This window comes from Bos grunniens, chromosome 4, assembly GCF_055505025.1.
Source record: "Bos grunniens cultivar Pamir isolate PY7600 chromosome 4, Bosgru_T2T1.0, whole genome shotgun sequence".
Classification (NCBI taxonomy): Eukaryota; Metazoa; Chordata; class Mammalia; order Artiodactyla; family Bovidae; genus Bos; species Bos grunniens.
The window spans coordinates 104,010,134-104,034,216 of record NC_141168.1 but is presented as its reverse complement, the minus strand read 5'-3'; the positions used below and the strand labels follow the sequence as shown (position 1 = coordinate 104,034,216).

At 40.8% G+C, this 24,083-nt stretch overlaps 1 protein-coding gene across 35 annotated transcripts in view; it reads right to left on the bottom strand.

The window, feature by feature from the left end:
- Positions 1 to 24,083, bottom strand: part of ICA1 (islet cell autoantigen 1) — a 162,641-nt gene that overhangs the window by 121,604 nt on the left and 16,954 nt on the right. For 7 of the 35 annotated variants that reach the window (XM_086397640.1, XM_086397650.1, XM_086397658.1 and 4 more), the window contains exons 2-5: positions 15,089 to 15,191; positions 10,899 to 11,064; positions 7,854 to 7,926; positions 2,102 to 2,225 (exon numbers count right to left, since the gene is read on the bottom strand). In XM_086397640.1, the coding sequence (XP_086253766.1) occupies positions 2,102 to 2,225; positions 7,854 to 7,926; positions 10,899 to 11,064; positions 15,089 to 15,105 (380 nt within the window). In that variant the 5' untranslated portion in view covers positions 15,106 to 15,191. Of the gene's footprint in view, positions 1 to 2,101; positions 3,147 to 7,853; positions 7,927 to 8,800; positions 8,966 to 10,898; positions 11,065 to 15,088; positions 15,192 to 24,083 lie in introns of those variants that run through there. The other 28 variants (XM_086397642.1, XM_086397652.1, XM_086397659.1 and 25 more) reach the window with 8 other exon arrangements.

Sequence of the window (24,083 nt, the reverse complement as noted above, 5' to 3'; positions counted from 1 at the left end):
GAAAAGGTAGAAATGACACAAAGAGTGGACAGAGGGCCTGGGATAAATGCATCATGACATGCCCAGATGATGAAATACTATGCTATGGATGTTTTATAAAATGTATATATGGATTATTTGGTCAAAAACCAATTTGCTAAATAATCAGTATGCAGTACTATACAAAATTATGTGGTATAATGCTGTTTACATGAAAAATATATTCTGGCAAATGCCAAGTTATGTCCATTTGAGAATTTGACTTTATGAGAGTTTATATCATCTTCCTTCTTTCCTCATGTGCAGAGTACTCGTTTCGATTTCATGTGCCTGGTGAGCACTTGAGTACCATGCGATCAGAGCCATCGTATAGGAGGCCGTCTTCCAAATTGCAACACTGGGCAAGCTGCATTCATTTATGGACGGATACAGGGCAGTCTGCTGTACTGCTGTACTGCTGTACAGGTTTATTGCAATGATACTTTCCAGTATCATTTGCATTGCTTTAATGTTTTTGTCTGTATCCAAAGGTTAGACTGTATGAACTTCAGGTGCCATATGCTTTGTGAGATAGCTTGCTACATGAGTATGAAAGGATATAATTGGATAGCAATGTTATAAAATTATATGATCAGTAATGGTAACTCTTGGAGTGATTATGTCCAAGGATTTGGTTTCTTTCCCATAAATGGATGTTAATCTTAGCATGAAGGTATGTTTAAGAATTTTCCCCACTGAAATTAGTGATAACCATATACATAATACATGAGAATTTATGAAAGGTTTTTTCAAAAATCAATGATCCTTGTAAGACTGTGGAAAGCATATAAGCACTGAGAGAATTTATCAAGGGGTTAAAAGCGAGTCAATCTCTATTTGAAAAATGTGAGTTGTTTTTAATTTTCTCCTTCTGTTTTTCCCTGTCTTAAAATTTTTCTAGAATGAGTATGTATTATTTTTACAAGGAATATAGTTATAAATAAGGTTAAAGGGTACAATTCAAGATTATAAACACTTTTCTTGAAAAGCTGGGGTAGAGAACCCTTGGAAATTTTTCCATTCAGCCATGAAAGTCGGGGTCCAAATGTCATTAGAAAGAACCAAAATGCCCACAAGAGGGGGGGGCCACTGAAAAATGGACACAGTTGGTCTCTTTTTTCTACCCCAGCTTTCTTGGGTCTTCCTAGGAACAGGTGATGGTCTGCTCCCGGTCCACTGAGAGAGAAAAGCAGCAGGGAGAAACTCACGAGAGACAGTTAATTTGCTGGACAGGCTGGGTGAGTGAGATTTTTGTAGCCCGAATATTTTTGGAGATTGCCCACAAGCCTTATTTAGGTATAACATTTCGGTATAAAGTTTGCCTAATATTAGTGAGTGACACTGGGGAAAGGGGGCTTCTTAGTTACTGGGGAAGGAGGAGGAGAGAAGGAATGTCGCCGCCTCAGATACCAAGTGTGTCTCTGCAGTGGCTCCTGTTTATTCTACACGGACCCTGAACATGAGTCATAGTAGTGTTAAAAAAGAAAGTCATTGATTTACTACAATTTTCTCTGACCCAGAGCTTCCCAAACTTGAATGCACATGGAAAACAAGGGGGGAACCCATTAAAATCTAGATATGGACTCAGCAGTTCTGGGGTGGGGGTGGATTTTGCATTTCAAATAAGCTCTCCTCCGCTGAGGCTGCTGCTGCTGCTGCCCCAGCGTCTGAGCATCTTGAACAGCACCCCTCTCAAGTGTACTGCCCCCAGAGAGCAGTGAGCAAACCCTTAGGCCCGTCTCGTTAGGCTCCTGCTGAAAGGGGACCAGACAGATTGCTACAAACAACGCAGGAGGTCAAACTATAAGCCTAGGACAGCACTCCCAGGATTGGTGTATGACTATGGACCAGAAGAGGTATGAATACATTTAAAAAAATCGATAGGGAAGGAAAAAGATTACACATGCTATCTTAGAGTTGAATACAAACAGACTAACAGCTGTGAACAGAGGCGGCCCTCACTTTCAGACAAGGGCCCTCTAAAGACAGGGGCAGGTTCCCTTCACGAGTGAGTGGGTCCCAGGTCCTCAGGAGACCCCCCTCCCTCGATCGCCATCAGCAGACCCCAGTGAAGGCCACACACCTTTGCTGGGAAGAAAAGCAGAGGGCCTTTCCTGTCGCTTGCATCATTTTTCCCGCTCTGGTTTTATCTTGGAAGCCTTGGGACCGGAGAAACTTTCCCAGTTCGTTTTCTTCTTGAGACAAGACTGATGGAGAAAAGACCAAAAGGAGCCATGAACAATGAACATCTTTATTACAGAGAAAAGGAAAGAGGCAAATCACAAGGTCCTCTCTCTTCTAGAGACAAAGACGGGACGAAATTAAATCCAAGTGGCAGGCTGTGAGGTAGCCCTCCCCACCCCCCACCACTGCATTTAACTTTCATGCTGTTCTTCCACTGACAAAATGAGAGATCAAATTCACTTCAGCACATCTGTCAGTACGCTTGCTGCCCTGTAACCAGAACCAGAAAATGACCTCTGTACTGAAAAGCGAGCCGATAATGCGCTGCTCTGGACTGAAATTAAAAAGTTGGGTTGTAGAGTATGACTGTGGGAATCTTCTGTGGCTGCCTATAGTGTAGGGCCAGTGTCCTCCTTTTATTCCCTCTTGCTGACTTTTTGATCTCTGCCTTCTGAATAACATTCCACTTGCTTGTACAGCAATTCAAATATCTTATCCGTGGCACAAGTACTTGGTGGGAGGAGGGGGGTGGAGACAGAGGGTATGTAGGTAATCAGGCTGATGACTTGGCGGATTTTTAAAATGCAGAGCTGGAATCAAATCTGAATTGGTTATGCCTAACTTTGACCTTACATTTTTTAAAAATAAAATTGAGGTATAACTGACATACAGCATTGTATTAGTTTCAAGTGTACAACAAAAATGATTCAATATTTGTGTATTTGGCCTTATTTTTAAAGACAACCTCAGAGGGCACTGCTGGTAAGAAACGGACACCTACAAGCTCTCTCCTGACTGATTTGGCAGTAAATATTTAAAAGTCAGAATTGTGGGTCTTCCCTGGCAGTCCAGGTTAGGACTCTGTGCTGCTGATGCAGGAGGCGTGGGTTCGATCCCTGGTCAGGGAACTGAGATTCCACACGCCACAAGGTATGGCCGAAAAACTGAAAAACAAAATAAAGTACAGGTTTTTTTTCTCTATAAAACATTTTTTTAAAAGTCAAAATTGTGTATCTCTTTTGACATTGTACTTCTGATAGGAGTACATCCTGAGGAAGTAGTAAAATGGGCACAAAGATACATAGATAGATAGATATAATCATAGCACAGTTATTTCTAATAGCAAAACTCTCTCTCTCTCTCTCTCTCTCTCTACCACGGGGACTGACTTAACCAGCGTGGTGCACCCACTCTGTGGATGTGTGCGCTGTTCTGCAGCCACTGGCCTGAATACACTTTCCCTGACAGCTGAGCCACAGGTAGGCAGTGACACTGAGCTTCCTTGAACACTTTTTTCTCGAAGCACAGCTTTTGATAGGGATGCACTTTGAACATTGCTCTCCTTTCACATCGCTGTATTGATGCATTTACCAATCACTTGTCTCTAAAAATGTTTTCTAAATGCTACCAGAATTCTTGTCCGTTTTCATGAACAATCCAGACTTCTTTCAGGATGCACCCCATCCCTGACATGATGTCCCCAGCAATAACTAGAAAACATTAGCCAGGAACCAGTAACCCAAAGGTGAATGTTAAAGCTGCACTGCTTCCTTATTAACCTATGACTGCAGTTTACTTTCAACATTCCATGGAGAAGAGGTTTTTCGAATCCATTTTTCCTGATGGTGAACGACTACACTCCTTCCCCTTCTGTTTCCTCAAAATCAAGTGCATTGGTCAAAGCCTTGCTCAAAAGCTACTTCCTTTGTGAAGCAGGTGACCCCTCCTTCTCTGTGACAGCAGTGCCCTCTCGGCACCTGGTACTAGAGTGTCTGTGGGTGGGCACGTGTCTATTCTTCCCATGAGAATCCCAGCTTTCTTGACAGGGACCTCATCCAGACTATGGATTCCCAAGGCTGAGCAGAAAAGTCGTATTCAGGGCATTAATTAAATGCTTGTGAAACTGAATTAACTATAATTTTTGCCTTGTTATCCCTGTATACTTTACTTCACTTTAAATGCTTATCTGATACTTATATGTCATGGTTCTAGGTAAAAAAAAAAAAAAAATTAAAAAAAAAATTCCTCTAAGAAATGTTGTTGTTTTTTACTACCTTCCATTCTTCTTCCTTTCCACTTACTAACATGGGACTCACTCAACTGCACAATTAGGAACAATTTCATATCTTTGCTTACAACAGTGTGAGGCTATTGTCACCTACCTTCCTTACCTTGAAGCCTCAAGTCACATACAAATGAACACACGAGCTTAAGGCCAGGAAGAAATCCAGTTCATGGCCCTAAACGACTACGTGTGTTAGTAGTGCTAGTTGCTCAGTCATGTCCGATTCTCTGCGACCTCATGGACTGTAGCCTGCCAGGCTCCTCTGTCCATGGGATTCTTCAGGCAAGAATACTGGAGTGGGGTGCCATTCCCTTCTCCAGGGGATCTTCCCAACCCAGGGATTATAAGGCTGGTGAAATGTACTCTTTGCTATACAAACCTACGTAGTTTGGAGCATTTGAGAATTCAGGTTTGGCTATTTTACACACTTGAGGATTAAACTCGGGGTGCTAGACAGGCTTCATTTTAAGAGCTGAACCCTGGTCAGTGGGACAGGGCTGCTCAGAGGGTGGTGGGAAGACTGAGGGGCCTCAGGCTCCAGGCTGGATGACTTAGTGATGACCGTGTCATTTTCTAAGAAGGGATGTTCATGCTTTAATTTCAGTTTTAAAATCCAAATACTGAAATAAATTTACAAAGTTTAAAATTCAGCTGCAACACAGGTATCAGATCACTCTTAATGTTCCTACGTATAAGGTTTCACTTAACAAGGACTTAATTCAGAGACAAATAAAAACCTATTCATATTTAATTGCTGATTAGATTTTTCAGATGTGCCCTGAAAAGGGAACCAAAGAACTATAAAACCAATTAGCTTGGCAGCATTAATTCACTTAGCACAAATTTACAGATGATCTCATTGTACAAGGCACTGTTCTGGCCACTGCAAATAAAGAGATGGACGAGACACACGAGGACCCTGCTGATGCAGCTTAGGTTCAAGGAACAGGAGACAGAATATAAAAAATACAAAACTCAAACTCAACACACAAAAAGTAAAATGCCAGGTAAGATGGGGGTGGGGCGTAAGAGAGAGTGACAGGTAACTGTTTTGGGCTGGGTGGTTATGCAAGGTGTCTCTGAGCAGGAGAATAAGCTGAGCTTTGAGATAAGGGGCTGCTTGAGACAATGAGGGCAGGGACATCCCAGATGGAGGAAGTGGTGAGGAAGTGGTGAGTGCAAAAGCCTCAGGTCACGTGGCGTGTAAGAGCGAAAGTGGCTGGAGAGGTGAGCTGGGTCAGATCCAGTAGGAATTTGTAACCCATGGTATGGAAGTGTACATCTTACATTAAGTGATACTGGAGGCTTCTCAGCAGAAGAACAATATGATCCAATGTACTTAAAAAAAAAAAAAACCAACTTTACTTTGAAATAATTTTAGGCTGATAGGAAAACTGTAAGTAGGATACAGAGTTCCTGTGCACTCTTCTTCCCCTAATGTTAGCATCGTACACAGCCATGGTTGTTGTTGCGGCTGTTTAGTCGCTAAGTCACGTCCGACTCTTTGTGACCCCATAGACTACAGCGTGCCAGGCTCCTCTGTCCATGGGATTTCTCCGGCAAGAATACTAGAGTGGGTTGCCATTTCTTTCTCCAGGGGATCTTCCCGACCCAGGATCAAAACCGTATCTCCTGGATTGGTAGGTGGATTCTGTACCACTGAGCCACCAGGGAAATCCATATAACTGTTGTACACCGATCAAAACTAGGAAAATACCACTGATAGAGTATTACTATTTAAACTACAATCCTAGTGAATTTCCCTAGTTTTCCCATTAACGTCCTTCTTCTGTTCCAGGATCCCACATTGCATTGAGTTGTCAAGTCTGTTTAGTCTCCTTTGACCTGTGCCAGTTTCTCTGTCTTTCTCGACTTGTATGACCTTGGTGCCCTTGAAGAGTACTGGTCAGGTGTTTTGTGGTCTGTCCTCTATTTGGGTTTATTTGCTTTCTCACGATTAGACTGGATTTAGGGGAAGGAAACAGCAGAAGTGGAGTCTCCTTCTCAGTGTAAGATATCAGGGCCACAGGAGATCAACACACATCATTACTGGTGATGTTAACTAACCCCTATCATTTGGTTCATGTCATGTCTATTGGATTTCCCCACTGTAAAACTGAGATTCTTTTTCCTTTCATAATTGTTAAAAATCTTGGGAGTAAATTCGGAAGACTGTACGAAGATGCAGTCTCTTCTCAAACTTTCACTCACTAATTGTAACATCTTTCCAGGAATCATGCATGTCACAATTCTTTCTGTGGGTGTGCTTTTGTGGTTCCCTCATTCTTTCTAGATTAATCGCAATTATTTTATAAGGAAGAACTATTTCTTCTCCGCCATTTCTTTGCTTATTTCTATACATACACTTTATGGACATTATCTCACTTCATGGGTTGTAACCTAAAACTATTCATCATTTTTGTTGTTGCTCAGATTACTCCAGCTTTGACCCCTGGGAGCTCCAGGAGATGGCTGAGTGCTCTCTGACTGCAGTGTGGATGATGAGCTGGAGGAGGCAAAAGTAGGGGCAGGGAGACCGGTTAGGAAGCTGATGCAGCCAAACAAGGAAGAGAGTGATGACGGTGGCCTGAATGAAGGCAGTGGCCGTGAAGAGGTAGAGGAAGGAGAACTGGAAAGCAAATGAGCTGACAAAATGGACCAGCACCTGTGACTGACTGGACGTGGGACAGAGAAATGTCGGAGGCAGGGTGCCATGTGTCTGGACTGCCTCATACCTGAAGACTGTGGACTGATAGCGCTGGAGACATCTTAGCTCAAATATCTGGTAAATAGTAACACAGATAATTTACCAAATTTTGCCTCTAAATCCTGGGATTTTGTACTTCCACAAAATAGTCTTCATAAAAGACTACTAGTAAAGGAAAATGGCCAACTGTTAATTTGTGATTACTGGAAAGGGGTTTGAGGAGTCAGAAACAAACTTCTCAGAGTTTGGTCTCAGAAATACAGAAACTGTACTCTTAAACGATCTCCACATGGAAATTTAAAAACAAAGAGACACAACAACTTGATATTTAGCATTTCAGAGACAACTCTGTTGGTAATGATTTTAAGATGGGATGACCATAGGAAAATCTTCTTCCCTAAAAAAACCAGTATCTGACATTATAAAATGTTCAGGAAGAAGTGCTGTCAACAAAATATAGTCAATGGATTAACTGTATGTGCCTTCTCTCTTCATTTGGTCATTTTAAAAGGAACAAAACTGGACCTAAGAGAGCCTAGGCAATCAAATAGTAACAGCTCCAAAATTTTAAATCCCGTGATATAAAACTGAGAAAACTTTTTTATAACTAGGAAAGGAAGTGGCACATACTTACCCATGGTAGGCTAAATGCAAAGCTCCTCTGTTATTGCACTTGCACTGAGAGATAAACAGCCTATGTAAAGAATTTCTGATAAAATTTTTAAAGACCCCAACCTACCAATTAAAGAGCAAAGACAGACACCCCGAAACACTTGTTTTCTTGTCTTGCCTCCTAAACATATAAAATTATACATTAAGACAAAATATCCAATATCTTACTGTCTATTTGGTCAATATTCACACTTAAGGCATACTTACAACATATTCTCTTTTGATAGAGTACAATTGCTTTAGACAAGTCCAGACAGGTTCTCTGAATTGAGTGAAATAGCTATAATAAAAATACAAACAAAATGCTAAATAAAACAGGCAGCAATGAAATAAAAAACAATTACACTGAATATAACCATAATGTCTGATTTGCCCACTAAAAACAAGATCATATGCCTAAGTATGCTTGGTGTTATGTGATATACTAAACAGAAAATGTGACCAAAGCTTTTAAATATGCTCCTGTTTTTCTCTATTTATTAGAGTTCATCATCTCTGCAATCTAAAATGAAATCTGCAGAAAGATGATTTCCTCCAGACTACTCAAATAATAGCTGAAAAACAGAAATCCTAAGTGCAGGGCCCATTAGAGGACTTGGTAAACCAGAGACCCAATATTCATTCATAATCTAATTTATTTCTTTTACCACTTGCTGTTTTTTTTTTTTTTCCAAATGGAGGATCTGTCAATTAAGCATCATATTTAAAACACGACACTAGCTTATTCTATGATCCTAATGCATACTTAAACAACTCTATAAAAACAAACAAAAATCAATCAGCTGAATGTTCTGTCTGCTTTGAAGACATCTGGTAAAATGGAGTTTAGCTAGCAGCCCCTATCACTCCTTTTTTTCCCAATTATTTCATAAAATACATGTAGAAGAAACCTAATATGTCATGCTATGGCCATAACAGAGAATATTAAGGGGAAAGCAGGTGGGCTATAGGGGGAAGAATTTAACTAGATTTTAATTTCTGGTCTTTGCTTCAGAAATGGAGACAGTTCAAGAGAAGATAAAACAGTTTTAAATCAACTATACTACAATATTTTTTTTTAAAGGAGAGCATATAGTTCAGAGACATCACACTTTCTCCACCCTCTGTCTACTGACTCAGAGACTGGGATCAATTAAAAAACCTGGTGGACAAACCTTGTGCCTCTGAAGAGCCGCTTCAGGAAAGGAGTGCAAGGTTCCTCCCCCTCTCCCCTGGCTTACCGGCCATGCCGATGTAGCCGTCACAACTGGTGTTACAAAGCACTTCATCGTTTGAGTCAAAACAGAAGACTGGCTTCGTGATAAATATGACCAAATGTTCTAATAAAAATGGACATATGCATATATACCGAAAAGATTAAAAACCACTCTTACGAATGCTTAATATGATCAATCTTGGTCACGTGGAGTATGCGTGCGTGCATGCTAAGCTGCTTCAGGCTCTGACTCTGCATCCTCATGGACCACAGCCCGGCCAGGCTCCTCAGTCCGTGGATTTCCCAGGGAAGAGTACTAGAGCGGGTTGCCATGCCCTCCCCCAGGGGATCTTCCCGACCCAGGGACGGAATCTGTGCCTCTTACGTCAACCTGTATTGGCAGGTGTGTTCTTTACCACTAGTGCCACCTGGGAAGCCTGAAAATGCTGCTGCAAGAGCCTAAATATAAACATAAAATCACTGTATTTTGTTTCACATACTAGAAATTAACATACTAAATTTGAATAATGCTTGTATTTACTAGGTTGTTAAGAGGAAAAAATAAATCTATAAGATGTGAGAAGCATATACAACTTATCATCGTTTCAATTCTATTTAGAATACTAAAATCAGAACAGAGGCCTTGGGACATCCCTGGTGGTCCAGTGGTTAAGACTCCATGCTTCCAGTTCAGGGGATGCAGGTTCAATTTCGGGTCAGTGAACTAAGATCCCACATGCCACGGGACATGGCCCCCCTCCCCGCCCCCGCAAAAGTATATTATCGCTTAAAAAAAATAGAGGCCTTCTGGTTCTTCTCCTCTCTGCTGCAACAAACTCTATTAGCGCATCTCCGTCAAGCCCAGCTTCGGTTAGAACAATCCCACTGACAGGAGAGAGGGCTGGGAACTCATGTTACTTGTATTACCGTGCATACTTATTCACTGGATACTTATGAATGTGTACCGTGTCTGGCTGAGCATACAACAGTGAATAAGGCTGACACGGAATCTGACCCCTGATGGAGAGAGGGCAGGCAAACGAACACCTGAGATAATTCCATGAGAGATGAGTTCTGGGAATCATGGCCCTGGGTCTAGTTCTTTCCTCAGGTACACAGGATGACTGAGCCTTATCCTCTTCCACGTGACAGCCCAGCCCAGAGAATCAGTGGCTAACATCTCCCCTTCAGCCTCTCTTTCCCAGAAGAAGCACAGTTCGCACCATCCTGGCCCCTCCCTTCTCAGAACGCTTTTTGAAATCTTGAACTTTTGACCTTCCTCTCATTAAGTGTTCAGCTCATGAATTGTAGCTTATATTTTGATATCACTCTGAATTCTTATTAGACCACGTAACACATTATTTCTCTCTGTGCCCTCTCATTCACAGAAGTGATAAGTATGCTTTAAAATTTTTTTTTTAATTAAGTTTTTGGGGAGTATAGTTGGTTTACAATGTTGTGTTAGCTTCTGCTATATAGCAAATGCTTTTTAAATTTTGATCTAAAGTATCAGCAGAATGTCCAGCAAGGTAGGAAATTAGTGGCCCTTTCACCAGGTATTTGAGAGTCAATCAGCTACTAATTCAGCTTACTGTGTTATTAACTAGTCTAACTAAATATTAGTTAATTCATTCTTGAATTTTCCAGGATTCAACACAACCTTATTAGACTCATGTTCCAGGACTTTTTGCTGTCATCCTTTTTTTTTCTTTAAATGTAAACATTTGTCTGACCCTAACTATCTATAGTAGCACTGGCTCTTTGAGTTAATGTTTTTTAATAAACATTTATTGAGAATTTACCACATTTCATGCATTCCAATAAAGTGCTTAAAAAATGAATTAACTGAGGTATACTGGTGGTTACAGAATTGTGGGTTTAAAAAAAATATGCTGGAATTCAGTTGATCTGATCCTAGATTTTCCTCATGAACGATTTTGTTTGCAATGTGTTTTCAAATACAAAGCACACCTATATGCTTGCTTCTGTGAATACACTCTCAGACTCTGTCCCTAGCAAGATGGCCATACGGGGGTCAAGGGCCATGAAGCGCTCACCTCTAGCTTGGCGTCCAGGTCTGCGTCGGAGGCAACGACATGCTCATCTTCTTTCTTCCCCGTGGCTTTAATAAAGGCTTGCTTCGTTTCCCAATACTTCTGCTGCATCTTATTTACAACTGACTTGTCTTGGGGATATCGATTGTGTAAGTCCCAGGGATAACTGCTAAAGGGCACAGGCATTCAAAGAGAGGTTTTACTCACGACTTTCAAAAAGATTTAAGACATCAGAGCACAAACAAATGTATCCAAACATTCACAACGTTACTAAACACAGAAGTGCTTTCCTACATGGTTATTACACCAAAAGGTTAATCAAGTCTAATTTTTACACCAAAACCTTACAAGTTAGTGAGGAAATTAAGAAACCTTGGCAGGAAACCGAGGAACTCAAGCTCGAGGACTTTGGAAATTGAAAGACTGGAGAAATGGAGAAAGGGAAGCCAAGCCAGGCAAGGGGACTGCCTCAAGCACCCCAGGGAGTAACAGATAAAGCCGAACACCAAAGTTCTCTCCAGTCTGCACTGCAGCCAACGCTGAAGTGATGGCAGAAAAGTAGAGATAAGGGGCTGCAAAACAGCATACTTGAAAGCTGTCACAGAGGTCCCTCACATAGTCAAACTCACAGAATCAGGACAGAATTGTGGTTCCCTGATGTTGGACAGGGAGGAGGAAAGGGGAAATTACTGATCGACAGGCATAAAATTTCAGTGGTGCAAGACGAGTAAGTTCTAGAGATCGGCTGCACAACCGTGTGCCTGCAATTCACATTGTGCCTGTAGTTCACAGGCACATTTAAAATTTTGTTAAAATGGTAGATCTCATGTCAAGTGTTCTTACTACAGACACACAAAATTTTGAAAAAAAAATTTTTTTAATTGGTTATGGATTTTTCGTATTAAAATTTTAAATTATTAAACATAAATGGTTAAAATACATATAGGAAGCTATTCTTCAGGAATAGCACAGTGAGGATCACATCAAAAAGTGTGTCAAGAATAGACTCAGAGAATGAACTAACCGTTGCTGTGTGAAGGATGAGGGAGAGGGATAGTTGGGGACTTTGGGATGGACCTGTACACACGCCTGTTTTTAGAACAGATAACCAACAAGGACCTACTGCATAGCACAGGAAACTCCGCTCAATGATATGGATGGGAGGGGAGTTTGGGGGAGAATGAATGCATGTATATGTATGGCTGGGTCCTTTGGCTGTTCACCTGAAACTATCACAACATTGTTAATCTCCCGATACAAAATAAATTGTTAAAAATAAAATTAAATTAAAAAAAGAAAAAAATAATAAATAAATTGTTAATTGTTAATATCCCAATACAAAATAAAAAGTTTTTTTAAAAAGGGGTGTAAAGAAGAAATTAGAGAAAACCCAACTGAGAATGCAGTGGAGTTCTGTAAAAGTGCCCAGGGTACCCAAACACTGACAGAAAGCTTGCCATTGGGCTCCGTCCCTCCTGGTTGTGTCTGCACCACCTCCTGTGTGTCTAGGGTTCCCATCCAGCTCGCATGGGACCCCCAGGTGTCTCCCTCTGCAGACATGCAACTTCTTCCATCCCATCCTATTAGCACTCAAATGTGCCAGACTTGGGTTCTAAAACAGAAATGGCTTTATACAATTGCACCAAAATATGTATCTCAAACCTTGATGATTTACACTCTCTTGCCGGATAAAATTCACAAGTTTTGTTCTTAAAAAACTTGTTCTTAAAAAAATCAGAGTTTCAGATGACTTCCTTAGCAATGGTTACATCTTTGGAAAGAGGCGAAGGATTATGGTTTATATCTTTCTGCATTATTTCAAAGTTGGGAATACGTCTAGATATCAAATGTATAGGCATGATGACCACACTCAATAATACTGTATTGAACACTGCAAACAGGCTAGAAGGGGAGCATTACTCTTCATGTGCACTCATCACACACAAAAAACGGTAACTATAAAGGAGATGATAAGTTAATTAGCTTAACTGCAGAAATGATCTCACTATGTATATCATAATATCATGTTGCACATCTTAAATATATATAATTATTATTTAAAATTAAATGCAAATTAAAAGGTTTTATTATGAGCTTAAATCAGAGAAAAGGAAATGAAAATATGTATGACTTTTGTATAAAAGATAATCCTTCTACATACTACGTGTGTTAAAAGATGGGAAGAGGACTTTCCTGGCGGTCCCGTGATTGGGAATCTGCCTGCCAGTGCAGGGAACATGGGTTTGATTCCTGGTCCAGGAAGATCCCACATGCTACGGAGCAACTAAGTCTGTGTGCCATGACCACTGAGCCCGTGTGCTGCAACTACGGAAGCCTGCACATTCTAGTGCCGTCACCACACACTTCAGAGTCTGTGCTCTGCACCGAGAGGCCACCTCAACAAGGAGACCGCGTACCGCAGCAGACTAGCCCCCGCTTACTGCAACTGGACAGAGCCCATGCAAAGCACCGGACACCCAGAGCAGCTGTAAAAAGCCCAAACTGTGGCTATTTCAAGGGAAAGGAATTTTCAAGAGTGGGGAGTAGGACGGACTTCTATTGTTTTTTTTTTTTTTTTTTTTTTGTCAAAGGTCATAGATTTAAAAAATTTTTCATTATGAAGGGGAAAAAAAAAGGACTTTGGAGATCTAGTCAACACCCTTCACTCCTGTCATTTAACAATGAGGAATCTCAGGTTTCAAAATGTTAAGAATCTTGTCCAGAATCACACAGGGTTAAAATCCAAGCCTCTAAATCCCAGCGCAGCATGCATTTCAATGTTCTCTGCAGCCCTCGCATTTCAGTAGCAAGTGGTAAAGTGGCTTTGAAAGGTAAATGGGAGAAAGGCTCTGGGGAAGGGCCCACCTCCTGGGGCTCTCCCAGGTGGTTAAGTGGGGGACTTAACTACCTGCTTCCCTGAGCCTGCTGCCAAGATATGACAGCCATTAAGAGGGTCAGGGGATGAAGCCATCCGTTTGTCTTAATGAGGCAAGATGGAATAATTAAAAAAACAGTCTGACAACTCTTAGAGAGTTGTCAAATGGGGATACTCAGGGAAACAAAATCCCTTAGCTGTTTATTAATTACCTTTTAAAGCTCATTACATTTTAAGATGCAAAATTCTTTTAAAGTGTGACTTTCGATATTACTGAGGAGCTGGACCTGATGCTTCTCTACTGAAAGAGGAGGAATTAAAAAGTATAGTCTTTATTATAATTAACTGTACCTTTGAAAAATGAAAATAGGCACTGTATTTTTTCATGATACAAATTAAAGGAGGTAAAGCATGACAAAGATCACCTTGAGTGGTGGATCAAGGTTTCAAAAGGGTTCAGGAACACTGCTTATAGCAGACCTGAATTTATAAGCAGTTTAACATGATGCTTAGATGAGTTACAGGCATGTGAATGGCAGTGCTAATATTGCCGTGTGAGGACCACATCTGTTTTATTCAGCATCATCTATTTCCAGCAATGACTGGCTCCTGGATGTTCACAAAGGTTGAAGTCATGACTATTAATGACTTCTGAGTTATTAATTAATGAGTCTGAGTTATTTTTGTCATTATACAGTTACACTGTTATTTTATAGCTGCCCTATATAAAATTCCCTTATAACTCTAATAGTAAAAGTTGTAAATAAGACAGAGATTGAAAAATGTATCAACTCATTACACTGAAAAAATGATGGTAAGAAAAGCTATCACTAGATTCCCAAGAAAAAAGGTACATGTAAATGAATTTCTCAGGCAATATTTTTGGTTATTGCTTTTCATATTACATTTAGTAGGGATACTGAACTTGACTGTACTCAGCATGGGGGCTTTGTTGGTGGCTGAGATGGTAAAGAATCCGCCAGCAATGCGGGAGACCTGGCTTGGATCCCTGGGTTGGGAAGATCCTCTGGGGAGGGCATGGCAACCCACTCCAGTATTCTTGCCTGGAGAATCCCCACGGACAGAGGAGACTGGTGGGCTACATACAGTCCATGGGGTCGCAAAGAGTCAGACACGACTGAGCAACCAAGCACAGCACAGCCCGGCACATATTCAACACTGGTTGAAGGCTAATAGGTTATTTACTGCTATTGTGACTCCTGATTTTTCCATTCAGTAGACATTTATTGAGTATATACTACATGCTTTCCTTTTTCAATAGCCTCCCCCAATTCAGAAGAGACAACAAATTATTTACCATTTGTGTCCTGACATGGTTCCTCCTTCTTCTTTTTTCTACTGTTGATGATTTGGGGAGAAGGGGCAGGGAAAAAGCATGAGAGGATAAGTTACATTATAACCTGAAATAAAACAAATACGTTTAACAGTTACACACTGTACTACTATTACATTAATTTGACACGTAACATTTTTCAATCTAAGCCATTTTAGGAGCCAAACATCACTCCACAGTAACACTGTACCTAGAGTAGTACCTGGAGAAGGCAATGGCACCCCACTCCAGTACTCTTGCCTGGAAAATCCCATGGACGGAGGAGCCTGGTGGGCTGCAGTCCATGGGGTCGCTAGGAGTCGGACAAGACTGAGCGACTTCACTTTCACTTTTCACTTTCATGCATTGGAGAAGGAAATGGCAACCCACTCCAGTGTTCTTGCCTGGAGAATCCCAGGAACGGCAGAGCCTGGTAGGCTGCCGTCTATGGGGTCGCACAGAGTCGGACATGACTGAAGTGACTTAGCAGCAGAGTAGGACCTAGAGTAGTAGAGCATCTAGAGTAGTTTAGCTAAGTAATACTGGAAGAAACATCCCAAATGAGGTTTAAGAAGTAAACAGGCAGGTTGAATGAAAAGGGCAGGTTGCAGAAGACTACAGAAAATATGAGACCATTACATGCAAGCAATACTCTATACTATTGAAATATACAAGCATTATATAGTGAAGGTATAAAGAAATGTGAATGACAAACACTGAATTCCAGACAGCAGCTACCACTGCCGTAGGGACAGGGAATATAATTTAAGAGGCATATACAGGGACTTTGTACCCACAATGTTGTCTTTGATAAGCTAGGTCATGAGTATACTGCATCTGTAGGTCTCTGTAGATTTTAAATCTCTCATAATTAATATTTCTGAAAAGTAAACCAGCACATTGCCAAAACAAAAGCAAACAAAAAGAGAAGCCAAAACAAAACACCATAAAAGTACAAAGGAAGAAAATGTGATTATTTCAGTTTCGATCAACCCAGTACTGTATTTTCATCTCATTAGTAAATATGGGAGTCACTTGATGCCTTTGCACCTCATTCCATTTGCCTTGGGCTTTCCTGGTGGCTCAGTTGGTAAAGAATCCGCCTGCAATGCAGGAGACCCAGGTTCGATCCCTCCATCAGGAAGATCCCCTGGAGAAGGAAATGGTAACCCACTCCAGTATTCTTGCCTAGGAAACCCCATGGACAGAGGAGCTTGGTGTGCTGTAGTCCATAGGTTGCAAAGACTTGGACATGACTAAGCAACTAAACCACCACCATTTGCCCCACTCATGGGAGCTAGGCAAACGCAGGGAGGGGAACAGCCAGCCCACCCCCCGCATGTGCCTAGCAGTTACCAGAATGAATGGAGAACTCATTACCTAAAGGAATGGCCTCTGACCAGACACAGACGGCTTGCTGGCTGCCAGGGTGAATGCTCATCGTATGAAGGCTCTGGCTGCTCCAATAACATCAACCCAATCGTTCTCCCTCTGCCTCAGAAACTATCCTGGCAACCAGGATCCCTAAAATGATTTGAGTTTCTAAGGAATTTTTTAAACATTTTAAGGGAAATGCAATCGAGGTGCTGATATTCCAGGCTTCAGGTATGGGCACAGGAGAGAGAAAGGATGACATTTTCTTGAGTGTCTCTGAGATGCCTCTGAGATGACAGCATCCCACAATCAGCATCTCTCTTCCTCCTGGAGAGCATCCAGGTTTTTGGACATGTTGCTTTGGGAATGACACTCACGATGAGTAAGGCTTGCCTTCTACTTAATAAATCATGGAGAGGTCACAAGCTTCCATTCCTCTCACCACCCACACAGCTTCACAGCAAGCACACATTTATTTTATGTAGCTCAAGGCTTCCAACAAAATTTCTAAAAAAAAAAAGGTATTATCCAAGGAAACAAATGATATTCTTTCCTTGAGTTTGATATCACCATGAACTATTAGGATAGTTGATACTTTTTAATTAATTTTGTATTATGATAAAAGCCATGTAACAAATCTATCTTTGGAACAATCTTAAGTAAATAGTACAGTACCATTAACCATCTGTGCACTGTTGTACAACAGAACTCCAGAATGTTTTCATCTTGCATGGCTGAGACTCTACCCGCACTGAACAATTCCCCATTTCTGCCTCCCCCCAGACCCTGACAATTATCACTCTATAGTTCGACTCTCTTAGGTACTTCAGATAAGTGGAATACTAAAGTATTTGTCTTTTCATGATTGGCTTCTTTCACTTGGGCTTCCCAGGTGGCGCTGGTGGTAAAGAACCCACCTGCCAATGCAGGAGATGTAAGAGTCGTGGGTTCGATCCCGGGGCCAGGAAGGTCCCCTGAAGGAGGACATGGCAACCCACTTAGCATAACGTCCTCAAGGTTCATCCATATCGTAGGACAGGATAGGTTTCCCTTCCTTTTTAGTGCTAAATAATACTCCATTGTGTATATATATAGCACATTTTTTAAATCCACTCATCCACTGATGGACATCTAATTGTTTCCAAATCTTTGCTACTGTGAATGATCAGCGTGCAAATATCTCTTCAAGATCCTGTTTTTATCATTTTTAGATACACGCCCGGAAGTGGGATTGCTGGATCACAGAGCAGTAGTTCTATTTTTGATTTTTTGAGGAATCTCTGTACTTTTTTCCATAGTAAGTGCATATTTTACAGTCCTACCAACAGGGCTTCAATTATTCTAATTTCTCTCCATCCTCACCAACACACATTATTTTGTTGTTTTTTTGACAGCAACCATCTTAATGGGTGTGAGGGGGTATCTCACTGTGGTTTTGACTTGCATTTCCCTGACCATGTGCACACTGAGCACTGTTTCACATGCTTACTGGCAATTTGCATATCTTCTTTGGAGAAATGTCTATTCAAGTCCTTTACCTATTTTTTTTATAATCGAAGTTATTTTGTCATTGCATTGTAGGAGTTCTTTATATATTCTGGATATTAACCCCTTATATAATATATGGTTTGCAAATATCTTTTTCCATTTGGTAGGTTGCCTTTTCACTGCTGTTTCCTTTGCTGCAACTTTTGAGTATTAAAATATTTAACAATTTGAGTTCTTTATAGTATAATGGGCTTCCCTAGTGGCTCAGACAGTAAAGAATCTGTCTGCAATGTAGGAGACATCAGTTCAATTCCTGGTTGGGAAGATCCCCTGGAGAAGGGAAAGAATCACTAAGCAAACTGCCCCTCCACCTGAACCTCCAGGCTACTCCCAGATTGTGCTGCCATACAGCGTGGTCCTCAAGGCATTGTTTATGGGTCATGCTGGAATCTTCTGGGGCGGTAACATGCAGATTCCTGGGAGCCATCTCTTACCTAATGACTCAGAATTTCCGGAAATGGCTTTGGGAATCTACATTTGTTACAGGCTTTGCAAGTGACTTTTAGGCACATTAAAGTCTGAGAACCACAGCTAAATGATACACAGGAAAAATTCTCTCTGGAAATGGATCACTCCTAAACAAATTTCTGTATTATATACGGCACTAGAACAAAGGCGAGAAGGGCATGGCAACCCACTCCAGTATTCTTGCCTGGAGTATCCCATGGACAGAGGACCCTGGTGGGCTACCGTCAATGGAATCACAAAGAGTCGGACATGACTGAGACAATCTAGCACGCAGAACAAAGGAATCATGGGTAGCAAAACCAGGTTAGCCTGTACAGGGCAGATCTCAATGTCTCATGAGTAGCAGCTGCTGCCAGAACTTGCATCTCTTTTAATGTATGTTTCAGCCCCATTCACTGGGGAAAATTAATAAACATTTAATGACTTCCTGACAAAATCCATTTCATCTGACCTATCACCTTCTAAATCCATCCACAATGTCAAAATCATTACTTTAAAAATTATTATAATTCTTATCTATTCATTCACTTCATATCAACAGTTTGATTTATCAAACATGATTGGCTATCTGTGTCAGACACCATTTTTGGCCTCAAGAAACCTATAGTCTAGGTCAGCTCTGTCCAACAGAAATATACTATGAGCTATATTTATTTGCTTATTTTAGGCTTTTTGTGATGTCATGACTGTAGCTCATCAGGCTCCTCTGTCCATGGGATTTCCCAGGCACAGATACTGGAGTGGGTTGCCATTGCCTTTTCCAGGGGATCTTCCTGACCCAGGGATCTAACCCATTTCCTAAACTGGCAGGTGGATTTTTTACTGCTGAGCACCAGGGAAGATCTTTATGAGCCACATAAATAATTTTAAATGATCTAACAGTCACATTAAAAAAAATAAAAAGAACTGTGGAGATTCCTTAAAAAACTGGAAATAGAACTGCCATACGACCCAGCAATCTCACTGCTGTGCATACACACCAAGGAAATCAGAATTGAAAGAGACACCTGTACCCCAATGTTCATCGTAGCACTGTTAATAATAGCCAGGACATGGAAGCAACCTAGATGTCCATCAGCAGATGAATGGATAACAAAGCTGTGATACATATACACAATGGAGTATTACTCAGACATTAAAAAGAAAGCATTCGAATCAGTTCTAATGAGGTGGATGAAACTGGAGCCTATTATACAGAGTGAAGTAAGCCAGAAAGAAAAACACCAATACAGTATACTAACACATATATATGGAATTTAGAAAGATGGTAATGATAACCCTGTATGCGAGACAGCAAAAGAGACACAGATGTATAGAACAGTCTTATGGACTTTGTGGGAGAGGTCGAGGATGGAATGATTTGGGAGAATGGCACTGAAACGTGTATAATATCATATAAGAAATGAATCGCCAGTCCAGGTTCGATGCAGGATACAGGATGCTTGGGGCTGGTGCACTGGGATGACCCAGAGGGATGGTACGGGGAGGGATGTAGGAGAGGGGTTCAGGATGGGGAACACGTGTACACCCATGGTGGTGGATTCATGTTGATGTATGGCAAAACCAATACAATATTGTAAAGTAATTAGCCTCCAATTAAAATAAATAAATTTATATTAAAAAAATAAAAAGAATAAACCCATACATATACAGTCAATTAATTCATGACAAAGGAGACAAGGATATACAAGGGGGAAAGAATAGTCTCTTCAGTAAGTTGTGTTGGGAAAAGTGGAGAGCTATATGCAAAAGAATAAAACAACTATCTCACATCATGCACAAAAATTAAAAATGGATCGAAGACTTAAATGTAAGACCTGAAACCATAAAACTAGAAGAAAACATAGGCAGTAATCTCCTTAATGTAGGTCTGGGCAATAACTTTTTGAATCTGACACTGAAAGCAAAGCAGCAAAAGGAAAAATAAATAAGGGGGACATCATCTTACTCAAAAGCTAATGTAAGGCAACCTCCTGAATGGGAGAAAACATTTGCAAATCATATATCTGATATGGGGTAATATCCAAAATATATAAAGAACTCATACAACTCAGCAAAAACAATCTGATTAGAAGATGAGAAGATCAGAATAGACATTTTTCCCAAGAAGACATACAGATGGCCAACAGATACATGGAAATATGCTGAATCATCAGGGAAATACAAATCAAAACCACAATGAGATATCACCTCAAACCTGTCAGAATGGCTACTATCAGAAAGACAAGACATAGCAGGTGTTGGCAAGGATGTGGAGAAGAGAATCTTTGCGCACTGTTGGTGGGAATGTAAACTGGCATAGCCCCTACAGCAAACAGAATGGCAGTCCCTCAAGAAATTAAAAGTAGAACTGCCATGCGATCTAGCAGCTCTACTTCTGGTCATTTATCTGAAATGAAAACACTAACTCAAAAAGATATTTGCACCCCCATGTTCACGCAGCCTTACTTATGACAGCCAAGATACAGAAACAGCCTAAATCTCCAGTGTCCACTGATGCCTGAGTGGATAAATTGTAATGTGTGTGTATACACATTCATACACATACAAACACATATCCATAAAAAATGGGATATTCCTGCTGCTGCTTGCTGCTGTTTAATTGCTAAGCCATGTCTGATTCTTTGTGACCCCATGGACGGTAGCCCACCAGGGTCCTCTGTCCACGGAATTCTTCAGGCAAGAATACTGGAGTGGGTTACAATTTCCTTTTCTAGGGGATCTTCCTGACCCAGGGAACAAACCCACATCTGCTCAGCAGGTAGATTCTTTACTACTGAGCCACCTGGGAAGCCCGAATGGGATACTATTCAGACATAAAAAAGACTGACACCTTGCCATTTACAACAACATAAATGTACTTTGAGGGCATTACGCTAAGTGAAATACATCAGATAGAGAAAGACAAATACATTCGAATCTCTCTTATATGTGGAGTCAAAAACAAACAAACAAAAAACAATCTCATACCATATTGGTGGTTGCCAGAGGTGGGTGGTAAGTGGTTGGAGAAATGGGTGAAGGGAGTCAAAAGGTTAAAAAAAAATGGGCACGTATAGATACCTCACCATAGAAGGTATACAAATGGGAACAAAATCATACACAAAGACACAGATAATAAGGGAATTATGAGAAAATAAATGCATTGTACATTAGGGAAAACAAATAGAAACAGCTCTGAGATATCCTATACATCTTTTAGAATGGTTATATTCTAAACAAACACACAAAGTTGAAAATACCAATCCTAGCAAAGATTAACAGGAAAAGTCATTCATTAAAAAAAAAAAAAAGTTAAAAGAAAGGGTAAAAAGTTTAAATATATTTTATTTAATGCAATATATCTTAAAATATTATTTCAACATGCAATTTAAAAATTACAAATTGAACATTTGCACTCATGATTTTCTATCAAGTCTGAAGTCTTGTATGCACTTTACATTGAAACTCGTGACATTAAATGCTCAAACGATACATGTGATCATTGGCTATAGTAGTAGACAAAGCTAGCTGAGCAGGAAAGACTGATGAATACAAACATAATTTTCAGATCCAGGAGACTCTTGACATTTGCAAAAGACACCTAAAGAAATCTTCATGTATCCCCAAATTTGTAAATTCTGCTGTAAAAATATCACTTGCCCTATAAAATAAAGTCTAAGAATAGCTTATATTTCAATTCATGATTCTGCACAGGAAGCTATTTCTCCACTTCTGCCACAAGGCACTTATGAAAGAAACCCAAAATAAATGGTTGTTAATAGCACAGAGACTTCCTCAAGTTCTACTTGTGGTCGCCTTACCTTGGGAGATAGGCAACGAAGAGCAAGTATCAAGTTACTTATGGACTCTGAGTCCCATGATAAGAAAAATAAAAGCACCAATATTGTTCAGTTCAGCACCACCTGACCACATGTATGTTTGTGTCTCACTAAACTCTGTCTCCCCTAGGACAAAGCAGATGAACCAATAATAATTTAAGACCTACTCTAAGAAGTAGGGGCCCATGAGTTATCAGATCAATGAAAAGTTAGTTCCTAATTCTGATGGAGCAACCCTGAGGGTGGGGGGATGAGTACATGAAGAGCAGGTTCTGTGTCTCAGACAAGTAATAAAGGCGACAGATGTAGCCCTGCTCAGAGGTAGGGCACCTGCTAAGGCCAGCAGAGACACTAAGGGTGACACCAAGACCACCAACCTAATGTTCTTAAGACTTTCCCAGGCTGCACTTTGACGGAGATGAAATATCTCCAGCTCAGGCTCCAGTGTGCTCAGTCGCTCAGTTGTGTCTGACTCTTTGCAACCTCAGGGACTGTAGCCCGCCAGGCTCCTCTGTTCATGGGATTTCCAAAGCAAGAAGACTGGAGCGGGTTGTCATTTCCTCAGGCTCTAAGGCCAGGCATTCAAAACAGGAGCTGTTCTCAAACACATCCATGTGGCTGAGAGACCATCTTGCCACGAGGGGAAAACGGGACGAACAGGGAGGAGGGATATTTTGTTCACATTTTCTGCAGGGGTTCTCTGCAATCATTATGCTCATTCTCATCTCCTCTTTTCTTACATGCTTGGTGTGTTGACTCTTCAATTTTATCTACCCATGTGGACAGACCACAGCTGTCCCACTTGTTTCTATTTTCTATAGCTATTGAAAAAGCCATTCTGAACACACAGGTTGGCCAACATATATGCAAAAGTTTCTTCTGAATCACTCCAAGGTTCTTAGAACACTAAAGCAAGCCTGGTTTAAGCAAAGTTTGATGCCCTGCTCCAAAAGGAGTCAATTTTAGCTGCCTCAAATCCTGATACTGGATTCTCCTCCTTGGAAACGTAACATGCGTTAAGTATTTTCATTCCATATAGGCTGCCTTCAACTGCACTGAACATTTATTCTGGCCACAACCCTTTTCTAGGAGCTTATGGAGTTTGCTGATTATATTTGAATTATGCAAAGAGTCTAAAATTCTTGAGCCAACTCTTACTCAGAGTAAAGGTAAGATATATGTCACCAAACCAATACTCTCAACCCACAAAAACAGTAAGCTTCCTTTTGCCTCATGTTTCCTAAGTGTGTCCTGTCTCCTGGGCAGTTTTCACATCTCAAATTAATTTCTTGTCCAATTTAAGCGGTAGGTTTTTCTCCTCCCTCAGGGAGCAGATTTTCTATTAGCTGGAGTCCCAGCTGAAACTGAGTCCAGTATCCCCTTTTCCTTAATCTGTACTGAGCATACGGCAGATTCTCTTGAATTGCAGATTGGAACCACTGCCAAATTTGTCATTTGTCTAATTTATTCAAAATCTCTATTTTCTAACTAAAAACTGTCACCATCTTGAAGTGCTTCATTCTGTTGTGCACACCAGCATGTAAACACACTTTGCAAGGGACGAGAACAGAGTCTCACAGTATATGTAGGTGCAGGGGGGTATGTCTGAACCATCCCATAGTAAGGTCACTCATTCCCAGCTTAATGGCACCACATGTCACTGAATCCCAGGGGCAGATGTGTTCACACTGCAACCTTCCTGAAGCTGGGATATGTCCTACAATCGATACCTTGTCAACTGTTTGGTAGTCGTTTTTCCTCTTCATGCA